The sequence below is a fragment of the Lepidochelys kempii genome, chromosome 6, assembly GCF_965140265.1.
Source record: "Lepidochelys kempii isolate rLepKem1 chromosome 6, rLepKem1.hap2, whole genome shotgun sequence".
NCBI lineage: Eukaryota > Metazoa > Chordata > Testudines > Cheloniidae > Lepidochelys > Lepidochelys kempii.
In genome coordinates, this window is record NC_133261.1 from 122,291,174 (window position 1) to 122,307,451 (window position 16,278).

The 16,278-nt window shown below is 45.9% G+C and overlaps 1 protein-coding gene and 1 long non-coding RNA gene across 2 annotated transcripts in view; one reads left to right on the forward strand and one right to left on the reverse strand.

Moving 5' to 3' along the window:
- The window catches only part of LOC140913932 (potassium channel, subfamily K, member 16-like), a 15,471-nt gene extending 13,606 nt beyond the window's left edge, over nt 1–1,865 (forward strand). Inside the window, exon 5 of the mRNA XM_073350742.1 lies at nt 1,540–1,865. Within this exon, the coding sequence (XP_073206843.1) occupies nt 1,540–1,865 (326 nt within the window). The remainder of the gene's footprint in view (nt 1–1,539) is intronic.
- The window catches only part of LOC140913933 (uncharacterized), a 33,509-nt gene that overhangs the window by 8,503 nt on the left and 8,728 nt on the right, over nt 1–16,278 (reverse strand). The window lies entirely within an intron of this gene.

Sequence of the window (16,278 nt, forward strand, 5' to 3'; positions counted from 1 at the left end):
CCCAGGACAGTTCATCAGGCGAAGATAAGCTTTCCCCATGACTCATTGTCTTTGTTGATAGGCCATTCAACTAGAATAGGCCATTCACACTGCACTGGCAGACGGCAGCGCTTTAATGTGGCTGTATAATCACACCCCCACCCCCACAAGGGGAGTAGCTACCAGTGCTGGGAACGCGGTTCCCAGGGCTGGTGCACCATCTACCCTGCCACTTTACAGCGCTGAAACTTGCATCACTCAGGGAGGCGTTTTTTCACACCCCTGAGCGCGAAGGTTTCAGTGCTGTAAAGTGGCAGTATAAACAAGGCCTAAAAATTTGCGAGTGTTACCCAAGTGCAAGTACATTTGAAATACAAATACAGTCAATACTGATAACTCCAGATACAAAAATGATACATTCATACAAATAGGATAATCATAGTCAGCAAACCATAACTTCTATAGACACCTCACATGACATACCTCGTACAAGATGCATCATAATTATATAATAATCATATCATAATCGTATTACTATGGTGAATATGGGGTGCAGAGTGTCACAGATACCCAAACCCCTACCCAAATCCACCCCCTTTAATTTTGCTACAAAAATGTAGCAAAACAGCAGAGTTTTGAGTGCCAAGGTTTTGGATTCACACAATGTAAACTGCACACGGTGCAGTTACACTTACAGAGTCGAGGCCTGTTACTCTGAAGATTCCATGCTGATGTTTTGACCTTATGTGTTAGCCAAGCAGAAGTTTACATTTCAGTGAGCCGTCTTGGCTGCATTGTACTATTAAGGTTACACGTGACTAAACAGAGTGGGAACAAAGCTTCACTTGTTGGAGGATTGCTTATGTCTGAGAAGCCAAACTAAATGACCTGTGTAGAACAGCAGGTGGAGAACTCCCAGTGATGTTAAAAGGTTTAGACTGCATGAAATACACATCAATCCAGTGGTTTCAAATGCGGAAAGTTGTGCCTTCAGTTTTCAGTATGTGGTAGAGAGTTTTCAACAGTTGCTTTCATTGCATTTCATTCTTTTTTAGCGGAGTAGGCCCTGCAGCAAGTAACGTATGAATTATAGGTTTCTCCTATACATGCAAGGTTGTCTGCTATTTGTGACAGCTATTTATTAGGTCACAATCACACTTTGCTCGGTAAGTCTATGGAGATGGCATAAGTTGGTAGACATGGTACATTTCAGCTTCACTCCTCCAGTTGCACTCTGTCCTTGTGCTTGCTACTAAAACATATCCTGGAGTATCTTAATTCTAATATAATATGGTTACATTGTGGTATATCACTGCAAATTATTGGGTTTGCCTGTGTTAGCTCCTACACACCAATCCAGTAAAGCATTTCTCCAGTGGAAAATGTAGCACAGTTCCATTCCTTTTGGAAAGATGAGGCAACGCACTACATCTTAGTGTCCTTTTCAAAGTATTCAACATGAAATATTCTGACCAATACACTAGCTCAACCAATTGTAGTCAGGCAAATTGAATTCAACTTCTTAATTGATTCTTCTCTATTTTTTCTCCTTGTATTCAGGTAAACAGCCTGACAGGAATTATCCTTCCTATTACCGATCTTTGGTTGCCATTTGGATTATCTTTGGCCTGGCCTGGATTGCTCTTCTGTTCAATTTATTGACAACATTATTGGAAGACACTGAAAAAAAAATTGCTCGGGATCTTCACAAAATGAGAAAGGCAGGTAAAGACAACGAGGAAAACCAGAAAAGATATCAGCCCACTGGATTTGTTTCTGCAGAAGAACCATCATTACTGGGTTCTGGAGGAGATGCACAGAAGACAATGTCTCTAGCAACACATCTTGGAGATGCTAAACAAGGGGAAACTATTTTTTCCTTATAGCAAAATATTATAATCACCCACTGGGATCAGAGTTGTTTATTGCAGATTACACTGGTCCAGTATTGTAAGAACTAGACCGAAAGGAGAAAGTCCTGTGGAAATATCATTTCTCTTGCATCCCACACTGAGATGTGATTTTCCCTACACTCTAGCTCAAAAGTGATACAAACCAGGAGTAACAGTGATGATAAAACTGCTCTCCCAGCTGTTTTATCTGCAGCAGACCCACGATGACATGATTTACATCATATCCCCCGCCACACATACTGTTGGCAAAATTCTGCCTGTCCCAAGTGTCAAACATTCTCTAGCTTCTTTGAGTCACTGCTAGCTGATGTAGTGCCTTTGGATAAAGATCACAAATGGCTAGATTTCAGTGGCTGCCCGATATGAACCAAAATGCCATAATGAGCTGGCTGACTTTAAAAAAGGAGTGACAAGATCAAAGGTCACATAAGAAGCAAATCACTGGGGTAGGAGAACATTATATGAGCAGGATTAGAAAAGGTGTTGGTCCTGTTTGAAAATGGGTTATTCTACCTGTCTCACGCAAAGCTGGGGGCAGTTCCTCCTCCCAACCCTTTGGTTTAGGAGAGCTTTACAGTTCTGGCTTACTGAGTACATCACCACTGATTTGATTCAGTTTCTTGCTGTAAAAGGAAGTGGGTGGCTTTTCATGAGGAAACGTTGCTGTTTGAAATGGAGGTGTCATCAAGCACCATGCATGCTAGATGTACACGTGGGCCTACCTGGCCCATTTAGGTTCTGCAGAAGCATTTGTGCCCCTCCTGGGTGCCAGGAGAACCTTCCAAATTTGATCTGAGTCTACAGGATGCAGCCTGGTCCTCTCAAGCCTGCAAGCAAACAGTGAAAACACTGTCTTGGTGGAGTCTGGACTCCCTAACCTGCCCCGATTGAGAACAGCCACCAGACTGATTAGAAGGCCTGTCTTCCAATTTTTTAATGTTTGAGCTCCTTGAGTCTATCGGCTTAGCTTAACAAAGAGAATTGTTAAGGGATGGTGATCACAGTCCATAAGTATTGATACGGGGCACAGGAATTTGATAACAGAGGGCTCTTCAATCTAGCAGACAAAGGTATAACAAGATCCAATGGCTTGAAGTTGAACCTAGACAAATTCAGACTAGAAATAGGGGGCAAGTTCCCTCTGTTGTGTTTACCTTGTTGTGGTGGAGGGGCTTGCATGTTCCGACGAACCCACTATGCCACCTGGAGCCTAGTGCACCTGGTAGGGTCACCCGAGGCAAATAGTTTGGGGAAGGTTCCAGCCTAAAAAGGATCCACCTCAAGACCCTCATGAAAGCCCAAAAATGACCATGCAAACCTTGCCTGGACTAGCAATACTGGGACCTTCTCCTGGGGGTGGTGTCAGGCGAGCGTCTGGTGTTCAGGCTACTCACGTAACCTGGCTGGGCCAAGCCCGAAAAGGTGATCCTCTGGATCGAGAGGAGCCAGTTGGAGGTGGTTCGGGCATCTGGTTAGGATGCCCCCTGGGATGCTTCTGTTGGAACGCTACTGGGCACATCCCACTGGGCGGAGGCCCTGAGGCCGACCCAGGAAAATACTGGAGGGATTATATCCCCCAGCTGGCCTGGGAACACTGGGAAATCCCCTAGGAGGAGCTGGAACCTGTTGCGGAGGAAAGGGCGGTCTGATTCTCCCTACTCTCCATGCTGCCGCTGCGACCCTCACCAGGAAAAGCGGCATAAAGGAAGAAGAAGAAATAGGGTACAAGTTTTTAACAGTGATGGTGGTCAACCACTGGAAAAACTCACCAAGCTTTGTGGTAGATTCTCTGTCACTGGCAATTTTAGGTTTGGAAGTTTTTTTCCCTAAAAAATATACTTTTGTTAAAATAAGAACTAATTCAGGGGAGTCCTACAGCCTGTATTATCAGGCTAGATGATCACAAGGTCTCTTTTGGCTTTATAATCTATGCATTATTTGTTGACCCTAAAGCCCAACGATGACAGTTATGATGTCAACATTAACTATTTAATTGCTGTGTGCGTTTTTGCAGCTGAAAAGGGGAAGGGGGAGGAGTCAAGTGTCTGGAAGATGGATGGGTGGGAATAGCTGCAAGGAAGAAACTGCTCTTTTCCTCCCTGTGCATTAAGGCAGACAGAGAAGAGAGAGAAATGAGGATGGGGAGGAAAGAGAAATAAAGGGCAGAAACAGCAGAGGTATAAAAAGGGATGCTGAATGAGACAGTGAAATACTGAGAGTTTACTTACGGCACTAAGACTTTTTACCCTTGCTCTTTGTGCAAACACCTCTGTGAGCTCATGGGAGTTCCACTGGGGCTGAATGGGAATGTGGAGTTTGACGTGTACAGCTCAACCCACAGGCTGTGATTGACAGCAGAGTTCGGCCCACTCTGTAGAATCAGTGTGACTCTGCTGGTTTAAAACAAGAAAAGAAAAACCCTCCAAACCACACGACACAGCCAAAGCCCTGGGTCAGGAGAGCCCATTTCAGGGAATTTCATAGCTAGTTGAACTTTGTGGGTTCAAAGCGCTTGTCAACAGAAGCAAAACTTTGGGTAGTTTTTGTTCATTTAAGCTACACATCTCCTGGGTACAGGGGATGGCCAGGGCCTCAGGAACTTCAAACTTTTGGGAGCCTTGAACTGGGTTTTTGTCTTTAGTGAGGCCTGGTCAACGCTTAGAAGTTAGGTCAACATTCATAGAATAGAATCATAGAATATCAGGGTTGGAAGGGACCTCAGGAGGTCATCTAGTCCAACCCCCTGCTCAAAGCAGGGCCAATCCCCAATTTTTGCCCCAGATCCCTAAATGGCCCCCTCAAGGATTGAACTCACAACCCTGGGTTTAGCAGGCCAATGCTCAAACCACTGAGCACCCCTCCCGCCCGACTGATGTAGCAATGCCAACCTAACCCGCAGTGTAGACACAGCTATATAACGGAAGAATGCTTCTGTCAACCTAGCTACCATCGTATGGGGGAGGCGGCGTTCTGACACTGATCGAAAAACCCCTTCTGTTGGTGAGGCTGCATCTGAATGATGGGATTATGCCAGCATTACTACGGCAACACAGCTATGCCGGCATAGCCTCTGTAGTGCAGCCATACCCTAAGAACGGGCTTGTTACCACACATACTAGTTGTGCCACTTTAATAATAGCAGTCAAGTTAAAGCAGTAGGAACCCCCACCCCTGCAGTGCGGATGCAGTTGTGTGGGTATAAATATCCTTTAGAAGTGTTACGAGCTCTAGCTGTACAAGGCACCCTTATACTAGTATTACTGTGTCCACACTAGGGATTGTACAGTGTGACCACTTCAGTTAAAAAAAAAATCACACCCCTAACCCAAGTAATTTCTCAAAAGGGAATTATAACAAATATCTCAGAAAAATGTAGTTCTCATAAGCCACTATAGGGCTGTACTGTGGCTTCTTTGAGCTACCTCTTGGTATTTCATCCTCCCCCCCTGCACCTTCTTGTGGCTGTGTGCTGCTAGTCCCACAGTACCTTTATCATCAGGAAATTACCCCTCTTCCCTGTTTCTATCCAGGTAAATTATACTGCCCTCATCCCCTCACAGTCATTAATGGATTTCATCCTCATAACACCCCTGGGAGATGGGAGGACCTGACCCCTATCTTGCAGTTTGGTAACAGACCCATCTGCCCTTCCGCTGTTCAGGAATCAAGTGGATCACAATAAATAGCCCTTGGAGTCTTGCGATATTTCCTTCTGACAGCAAATCTTACTCAAAATCAAAACTAGACCTAGGCTTCGCCTCAGTGCCACAGGCTTTTTGAAACAGTCCTGAAATATTAAACAAATGCAATCCAGATTCCACTATTAAAGCAGCTTCTACTGAAGGGACCTACCTGCCCAAAGCCCGGAAAGCAGGAATCAAATCCATCCTAAAAACCAATCATGCGAGGCAGCAGGAGTTCCCCAGGCGACCAGTAGAGTGGTTTCTCCACTGAGGGATCTCTGCTGGCTGGAGTGGTGGCAAAGAACAGTTCAAAAATCTCCTTACCAACCCGATGCCCCAGCACAGCTAATGGAATCCAATTTTCATAGGCAAGCCTCCCATGCAATTTCCAGCTCTCCCACTGCTGCTCAGTTTCAAAGGGAAGCATTTCTAACTACTTCCCCATCCATGAAATCAGTTCCAGCAATACCCTAGGAGAAGGATCATGAACAATATTATGACAGAGTAAATGGCAACAAGGTCTCACGGCATTGAGTCTATGCTGCAATTACAATTCCCATCTGCCCACCAAGTCTTTGCTGTGTGCTAACACAAACACACTGTGTAATACCTGCACTTGGAAATAAATAAACAGTCCAGACAATACAGTTCCCTGCACATTTTGGAAGCAGCCACCATGTTTTGTTTAATAGATCTTCCTCCTGAGAGACCCAGACCTGCACTTTGAGCAGTTGTAATTAGTACATGGCAGACAAACAGGTGATTGTTTGGGGATCTCATGAGGTCTCATTCAATTAATAGCCTGTTAATTGCTGAGGATTTATTTTCACGTGGAATGGAAGGACTGTTTAAAGCAGTGAAACAGCTGAGATGTGTTCTTTGCTTATGCAACATCACACTCCAAATAGCCAGGGGTATCATTTTTTAACTCCAGGCATTGCGGTTATTTCCAAGTTGAGGCCACACACTCCATCACACTGAGATGTGCATTCTCTGCTGGACTCATGTTAGAAAACATGGAATTCAAAGAGGAAAATCTTTTTTACTTTGGTTTAAAAAACAAACGATATATAAACCCAGCATCCAAGATACCTGCTCCTCATGCCTTTAGGTCACAACCAAAGACATTGAAGGGCCAGATCCTTGGCCTACATTAAGTCCTCCTTGCACCAGTCCAACAGGGCTTAAAGCTGTCCCAGAAATTCCCCTGTTGGCTTTAGGCCAACTGCTCCCAACCCTAAAGAGGCTATTCCAGTGTGGGTCAGTTGTAGGAGCCGGGGGCCTGGCTGGCGCAAAATCGCACTGATCTCCAACTGGCAGAATGGTGCCTATGGGGCTGGCTTAAATTAGAGCAACCTTGGAGCTGCTCCAGTTTGCACCAGCTGGGACTGATCCCTCTGGAACCAAGTTTATCTGTCATCTTCCTTGGGAGAGTTTGCAAGTGAAATGTTATATAAAGCGATTGTCCCATCCACAGTTTTACTGCTTGCTATTTTTACATCGAGCTATTGCATGCACGCAATTCATCCATTCAACAGGGCTATTTGCTTCACACCCTGAGACTCACTGAATACAGTAGGTTTATCCTTCAGTGGGTTTGAACGGATTTGGGGCTGCTCTTAGTAGGTTCTGAGCACTCAGCTCCCCCTGAAGTCTGGAGGTGTAGATTCCGTCTCGGGTGGATGGACCCACGCTAGCTTTGATTAAGCTAGAGCGCTGTGGTGGCGTGGGCTAGCCACCCGAGTACATACTCGGGGTCTCAGATAGGATCATACTCAGGTGCTTAGCCCACCCTACCGTGGTTACACTGCTATTTTAGGTGCGGTTACTTGATCAAAGCTAGCGCAAGTACCTTTGCAGCTGGAGATGTAATTTCCAGGCGGGTAGTGTAGATGTACCCTCGGGGACGGTCAGCAGCCTGCAGGCTCATGCTCTTAATACTTTGTTTGGCTTAAAAGAATCATTGGCATGAGTGCTTTGATTCGACCAGAAGAAACATGTGGCTGCTGAAATATATTTCACAGTTCGCTCTGGTTTTACTTTGCGACAAGCTTCTCCATTAAACCGAACCACAGCTGGAACAGAGCCTGGGATATTAGAAACACCAAGCAGAGTCATTGCCATCAGCGAAAAAAACTAGAACCAGTCGCCTGCACCCTGGCTATGTTTAGAGATGGTGCAAACTGTCCGGGGCCTGTTTGCAAAAGAAACCCCTTCTTCAGGGTTAGGGCCCCACTGTTCAAACTTCCATCTGTATCAGGAGGCTACTATATGGCTATCATTATAATTATCATGTACCTTGGCCCTACATGCGGCTCTATTAGGTGGATGCTAAATCTCAGACAATAGGTTTGTAATGATCATTTGGGGAAGTCTCACCTGCAGGTTATTCCCCCTGAGAGGGGCTAGAAAACCCAGGAGTTTGAGCTTGCAGAGCATCTATGTGAGAGAGACAAGGTGAGTGAGAAGAGGACGACTTGACCTGAAGAAGAGCTCTGTGGAGCTCGAAAGCTTCTCTCTTCCACCAATAGAAGTTGGTCCAATAAAAGACATTACCACACCCACCTTGTCTCTTTCATATCCTGGGACCCACACAACTACAACAACTCTGCAAACAGCAGTTCTACATGGCTGCTCCATTAGATGGCTGCACTCAGCACAGGGCCATGGGAAATCTGCAAAAGATGATGTCTCCACCTGTTTTCTCAACCCCCGACCTATCCCCTCTCAGGGCAGCAAGAGTCAGGTTGCCACTGTGAGTATCCACCTTGTGCAGCAGAGGATTTCTCTGCAATGAGGGAAATTTCATAGGTTAATGATGGCAAGTGTAAGTATTAACTTATGTTTGGATCCCTTGAAGAGTTTGGGGTCGCCCTGGAGATCAGGTGTCCCTTTGGCCCCAGCCCTGCCCACCCTCACCCACTTACAGAGCCCCTGTGGAGGGACAGGTTAATGCAGTTTGGAATTGGCCCTGGCAACTTTGGCACATTACAGGGTTTTAAGATGATTATCGATTCTAGCTTCTGAAATATACTCTTGCCAGAATCTAATCCCGGTGGTTAACTGCACCTTTAACTTGGAATGTGAACCAGAACAAATCCATTTAGAAATCCTGAAGGTTTTCTTTCCTGGAGGGTTCTGGACAGTACTGTAGGAATCCTTTACCAAAAACTTCAGAGTGGCTCATTTGAGTTAAAAATCAAGGCAATTACTGCATTCATTTAATTGCCAGTTCAATACAATTTGGGAGCCATGTTTCCTGCAAAATCCTGATTTTTCTTCCAATTGCTCTCACAAATGTGGTTGGAAGACATGGAAGTAGTTTTGCAGCAAGGCAACAGAGCATGAAATAACACACCCCCCCCCCTCAGAAAGAGAGCCAATACATTAAGTAGAATGATAAGGAGTAAAAATCACATGCCATTGAAAACTGACGGGAGGTACGACCCATGATTCAGATAACATCTTATATAAGAAGGATTAGACGGAAAGGATGCCAAAAATCGCAGAGAGAACAAATGTTGCTTGAGATGAACCTTGAGTCCCAGACAAAGTAAAGGCTGGTTGTTTGCCAGAGCAAAAGGTTGGAAAAACCATGGCTTTGCTATGGCAAAACACAAAAGTCAGCATTTTAGCTGAAACCCCCTCAAAAGTCACACCACATTTCCCTTCCCTGCCCCAATATATTAGGTTTTTTAAATTTTAAAACTGTACTAAAAATAGGAAATTCAACCAATTAGGAGACCTCCATATTAGCTATCTAGCTTAGGGTTTTATACTGCAGCCTATCACTGTAGTGTTGGAGTGTCTTCCGTGTAGTCGATAGCAATAGGACTTCATGGAGACGCTGGCTGTTCTCCCTTTCAGGGGTCAAAATTCTGCTGGGGTAGGAGTTTGGGATTGGTTTTTTTTTGGGGGGGGGCGGGACTTGTTAAGGTTTTGGAAGTAGAAGAGATTGATTGAATTGGGAGTGTCCCTTATAGTGGAAAGGCTTTTTCAAAGAGGAAGGCTTGGCAATAATTCCTAGAGATGGTCAGATTCTGGCTTCATTGGATCTCCAGAAGCCTGTTCCATGGCTGGATCTCCTTGACAGAGCATGCTTTGCTCCCAGCTCTCCCAAGTTTCATCCTGAGCTTTGAGATCCGCATCGTCCCAGAGAGCTCAGAGGTTCACATATCAAAATTTGGTCTTTGGCATAGCTGGGGCTTGATCTATTAATTGCTTTGAAAGTGAGGATCAGTGTCTTAAATTGGGAACAGAAGCTGACTGGGAACAAGTGAAGGGACATGAGCACAGGCCTGCTCCAACCTAAACCATGGAATAGGTGGGTGGTCACATTCTGTACCAGCAAGAGCCTACGCATCATCTTTACATTCAGCTTCAACCACCACCACCACCTCAAACCCCCTCCTAGCACCCTGGGAAAAACTAAATACCTTCCCTGGGCCATACTTAACAGGCCATACTTCCCTGCCCACAAGCATCATGTATGCATATAAAACAAAGACAGATTTATTAGGGGACAAAGGCAATCAGAATTCACTAAGACCGGGAAGCAGAAGAACTAGCCCGAGGAAATGCCCCAGCAGAGAATGGGGAGAGAGGTGTATTCAGCTAAGAGGACGTTTCTGAACACAGGCCGAAAGGGAAAGGTTCAGCCATACTCTGTGCCTGAGAAGTTACTCAAGGACAGACCTGTGAGGTGCAGGAAAGCATCCATCAATCTCCAAAATACCAGGTGAGTTGGGGTCACTTGTACAGATCAAGGGCTCAGTCCAACACCCATTAAAGTCAATGGGAATTGGATCCACACCTCTGGTTAGTTGTTTTAGCATGGGAGCTTGGAAACCAGGCTTGGCAGGGTGCAAGCTCTTTATTTTAAATCCCACTCTAGGGGTGCATACTTTTCTGTGCAAGGAAACTAGTGTGTCAACAGTTGATCATGTGTGAACATACATTGTACACTGTCAGGGTAAACAAGGCTATTGCTATGTCCGGAACATTGTTATGCTTACTTGTGTGATGTGAAATGTGCAATTGGAAGTTTCCACCCCAGCACCTCTCCCTCAGCTAAAGGTGCTTCTGCACCGAATACTGAGAATGGATGGAAGTAGTTTCAATGACTTAATGCTCTGAAACTGTCACCACAAGGATCCCAGGGAGAAACTCCCAGGTTGCAAGTTGAAAGACCATCACACAGTCACCAGAGCTATCTATCAATCAGAGTGATGGAGGGGTGAACAAAGGTTATGTGGAACTGCAATCTGCAAAATCAGTTGAGGAGATGCAGTCTTCCTGAAGTGAATATTGACAGCAGTACACGTCTGTCCTGGGGTCTTTACTGATAAGACATATCCACAGTACAGTGAGCTGCCTTTCAGAGGTGAATGCCGGTGACCCCTCCAAATTTTCATAAGCTCATAACAGGCTGGGTCAGGGGAGCAGTGAGGGTCAGGCAAAGATAGGCAAGCACTAGAGAGGAAAAGTAAGGAATAGGGAGATGAGGAAACCAGAAGAGATCAGGAGAAACTTGAGAGATCTAGATGACATATCAGAGAGGGCCAGAATAGAAACCTTCCATCAGTATTAACCCTAGGTATTTTAGATAAATTTCAGCCCCTACTCTGTGCACCATTCTGTTCCCCTCACCCACTTCCCCCATTTTGGGGCTCATTCTCCTTCCCCTTTTGCCTTCCCTTCCCCCAAGAGTAGGTCTCTCTTTCCTTCTCTCATCCTTTCCCCTCCCCCATCCCAACTACTTTCTCTGTCCCCCACTGAAGGGCTCACCTCCCATTGCCCCATTTGTGATTTCTCTCTTCTCTGATGGTGCCGATGCTGGTATCACTGTTAAGCAAAAGAGATGTTGTGAGGTAATAGGGGGCAGGGCTGGGTCAGTAAGGAGGAGGGGGAAATCAGGCATTTAAATACTTCAAATCCTCACCCCCTCTGTAGAAATGGAACCCATTTTCCCTGGCATTGGGGCCTGTTTCCATTGATACTGAAAAGAATTTTGTCATTGCCTTCAAGGAGCAACAGGCTTGTCCCAGTGTGGAGGATTCTGTATCCAGTTCCACCCATGTATGGTTTGATATAGCACATTTGCTTCTTAGGTATGGTGACCAGATAGCAAGTGTGAAAAATCAGGACGGGGAGTAGAGGGTAATAGGTGCCTATATAAGACAATGCCCCAAATATCAGGACTGTCCCTAGAAAATCGGGACATCTGGTCACCCTATTCTAATGTCTCTTCCAGACAACAAGAGTGATGTAGTGGTGGGAGTCTGCTGTAGACCACCGGACCAGGGGGATGAGGTGGATGAGGCTTTCTTCCGGCAACTCGCAGAAGCTACTAGATCGCACGCCCTGGTTCTCATGGGTGACTTTAATTTTCCTGATATCTGCTGGGAGAGCAATACAGCAGTGCATGGACAATCCAGGAAGTTTTTGGAAAGTGTAGGGGACAATTTCCTGGTGCAAGTGTTAGAGGAGCCAACTACGGAGGGAGCTTTTCTTGACCTGCTGCTCACAAACCGGGAAGAATTAGTGGGGGAAGCAAAAGTGGATGGGAATCTGGGAGGCAGTGACCATGAGTTGGTTGAGTTCAGGATCCTGACACAGGGAAGAAAGGTAAGCAGCAGGATACGGACCCTGGACTTCAGGAAAGCAGACTTCGACTCCCTCAGGGAACAGATGGGTAGGATCCCCTGGGGGACTAACATGAAGGGGAAAGGAGTCCAGGAGAGCTGGCTGTATTTCAAGGAATCCCTGTTGAGGTTACAGGGACAAACCATCCCGATGAGTCGAAAGAATAGTAAATATGGCAGGCGACCAGCTTGGCTTAACGGTGAAATCCTATCGGATCTTAAACATAAAAAAGAAGCTTACAAGAAGTGGAAGGTTGGACATATGACCAGGGAAGAGTATAAAAATATTGCTCGGGCATGTAGGAATGAAATCAGGAGGGCCAAATCGCACCTGGAGCTGCTGCTAGCAAGAGATGTCAAGAGTAACAAGAAGGGTTTCTTCAGGTATGTTGGCAACAAGAAGAAAGCCAAGGGAAGTGTGGGCCCCTTACTGAATGAGGGAGGCAACCTAGTGACAGAGATGGCCAGCCCTCTGTGGAGATAGAGGTGGTTAGGGACTATTTAGAAAAGCTGGACGTGCACAAGTCCATGGGGCCGGACGAGTTGCATCCGAGTGCGCTGAAGGAATTGGCGGCTGTGATTGCAGAGCCATTGACCATTATCTTTGAAAACTCGTGGCGAACCGGGGAAGTCCCAGATGACTGGAAAAAGGCTAATGTAGTGCCAATCTTTAAAAAAGGGAAGAAGGAGGATCCTGGGAACTACAGGCCAGTCAGCCTCACCTCAGTCCCTGGAAAAATCATGGAGCAGGTCCTCAAAGAATCAATCCTGAAGCACTTGCATGAGAGGAAAGTGATAAGGAACAGCCAGCATGGATTCACCAAGGGAAGGTCATGTCTGACTAATCTAATCGCCTTCTATGATGAGATTACTGGTTCTGTGGATGAAGGGAAAGCAGTGGATGTATTGTTTCTTGACTTTAGCAAGCTTTTGACACCGTCTCCCACAGTATTCTCGTCAGCAAGTTAAAGAAGTATGGGCTGGATGAATGGACGATAAGGTGGGTAGAAAGTTGGCTAGATTGTCGGGCTCAACGGGTAGTGATCAATGGCTCCATGTCTAGTTGGCAGCCGGTGTCAAGTGGAGTGCCCCAGGGGTCGGTCCTGGGGCCGGTTTTGTTCAATATCTTCATAAATGATCTGGAGGATGGTGTGGATTGCACTCTCAGCAAATTTGCGGATGATACTAAACTAGGAGGAGTGGTAGATACGCTGGAGGGCAGGAATAGGATACAGAGGGACCTAGACAAATTGGAGGATTGGGCCAAAAGAAATCTGATGAGGTTCAATAAGGATAAGTGCAGGGTCCTGCACTTAGGACGGAAGAACCCAATGCACCGCTACAGACTAGGGACTGAATGGCTAGGTAGCAGTTCTGCGGAAAAGGACCTAGGGGCGACAGTGGACGAGAAGCTGGATATGAGTCAGCAGTGTGCCCTTGATGCCAAGAAGGCCAATGGCATTTTGGGATGTATAAGTAGGGGCATAGCAAGCAGATCGAGGGACGTGATTGTCCCCCTCTATTCGACATTGGTGAGGCCTCATCTGGAGTACTGTGTCCAGTTTTGGGCCCCACACTACAAGAAGGATGTGGATAAATTGGAGAGAGTCCAGCGAAGGGCAACAAAAATGATTAGGGGTCTGGAACACATGACTTCTGAGGAGAGGCTGAGGGAACTGGGATTGTTTAGTCTGCAGAAGAGAAGAATGAGGGGGGATTTGATAGCTGCTTTCAACTACCTGAGAGGTGGTTCCAGAGAGGATGGTTCTAGACTATTCTCAGTGGTAGAAGAGGACAGAACAAGGAGTAATGGTCTCAAGTTGCAGTGGGGGAGGTTTAGGTTGGATATTAGGAAAAACTTTTTCACTAGGAGGCTGGTGAAACACTGGAATGCGTTACCTAGGGAGGTGGTAGAATCTCCTTCCTTATAAGTTTTTAAGGTCACGCTTGACAAAGCCCTGGCTGGGATGATTTAATTGGGGATTGGTCCTGCTTTGAGCAGGGGGTTGGACTAGATGACCTCCTGAGGTCTCTTCCAACCCTGATATTCTATGATTCTGTGATATGACTTCTAGAGAAAAGAGGGAATTACTGGTTGAGAGAAGGGGGATAATGGTGCTACTTGAATCACTAACAGCTCACACTGGTTCCATTGGAAATCGATCTTGATTACTATGTCTGCCTTAGAGTTGAGTAATAAAAAGGAATACCAGATGGAGTTAAAGTGGCTGCGTCAAAAAGTGACATAACTTTGTGCAAAAAGAAAAGGAGTACTTGTGGCACCTTAGAGACTAACCAATTTATTTGAGCATAAGCTTTCGTGAGCTACAGCTCACTTCATCGGATGCATACCATGGAAACTGCAGCAGACTTTATATATACACAGAGAATATGAAACAATACCTCCTCCCACCCCACTGTCCTGCTGGTAATAGCTTATCTAAAGTGATCATCAGGTGGGCCATTTCCAGCACAAATCCAGGTTTTCTCACACTCCACCCCCCCACACAAATTCACTCTCCTGCTGGTGATAGCCCATCCAAAGTGACAACTCTTTACACAATGTGTATGACAATCAAGTTGGGCTATTTCCTGCACAAATCCAGGTTTTCTCACATCCCCCCCACCCCCATACACACACAAACTCACTCTCCTGCTGGTAATAGCTCATCCAAACTGACCACTCTCCAAGTTTAAATCCAAGTTAAACCAGAACATCTCTGGGGGGGGGGTTGGAAAAAACAAGAGGACACAGGCTACCTTGCATAATGACTTAGCCACTCCCAGTCTCTATTTAAGCCTAAATTAATAGTATCCAATTTGCAAATGAATTCCAATTCAGCAGTTTCTCGCTGGAGTCTGGATTTGAAGTTTTTTTGTTTTAAGATAGCGACCTTCATGTCTGTGATTGCGTGACCAGAGAGATTGAAGTGTTCTCGGACTGGTTTATGAATGTTATAATTCTTGACATCTGATTTGTGTCCATTTATTCTTTTACGTAGAGACTGTCCAGTTTGACCAATGTACATGGCAGAGGGGCATTGCTGGCACATGATGGCATATATCACATTGGTGGATGTGCAGGTGAACGAGCCTCTGACAGTGTGGCTGATGTTATTAGGCCCTATGATGGTGTCCCCTGAATAGATATGTGGACACAGTTGGCAACGGGCTTTGTTGCAAGGATAAGTTCCTGGGTTAGTGGTTCTGTTGTGTGGTATGTGGTTGTTGGTGAGTATTTGCTTCAGGTTGCGGGGCTGTCTGTAGGCAAGGACTGGCCTGTCTCCCAAGATTTGTGAGAGTGCTGGGTCATCCTTTAGGATAGGTTGTAGATCCTTAATAATGCGTTGGAGGGGTTTTAGTTGGGGGCTGAAGGTGACGGCTAGTGGCGTTCTGTTATTTTCTTTGTTAGGCCTGTCCTGTAGTAGGTAACTTCTGGGAACTCTTCTGGCTCTATCAATCTGTTTCTTTACTTCTGCAGGTGGGTATTGTAGTTGTAAGAAAGCTTGACAGAGATCTTGTAGGTGTTTGTCTCTGTCTGAGGGGTTGGAGCAAATGCGGTTGTATCGCAGAGCTTGGCTGTAGACGATGGATCGTGTGGTGTGGTCAGGGTGAAAGCTGGAGCCATGCAGGTAGGAATAGCGGTCAGTAGGTTTCCGGTATAGGGTGGTGTTTATGTGACCATTGTTTATTAGCACTGTAGTGTCTAGGAAGTGGATCTCTTGTGTGGACTGGACCAGGCTGAGGTTGGTGGTGGGATGGAAATTGTTGAAATCATGGTGGAATTCCTCAAGGGCTTCTTTTCCATGGGTCCAGATGATGAAGATGTCATCAATATAGCGCGAGTAGAGTAGGGGCTTTAGGGGACGAGAGCTGAGGAAGCGTTGTTCTAAATCAGCCATAAAAATGTTGGCATACTGTGGGGCCATGCGGGTACCCATAGCAGTGCCGCTGATCTGAAGGTATACATTGTCCCCAAATGTGTAATAGTTATGGGTAAGGACAAAGTCACAAAGTTCAGCCACCAGGTTAGCCGTGACATTATCGGGGATAGTGTTC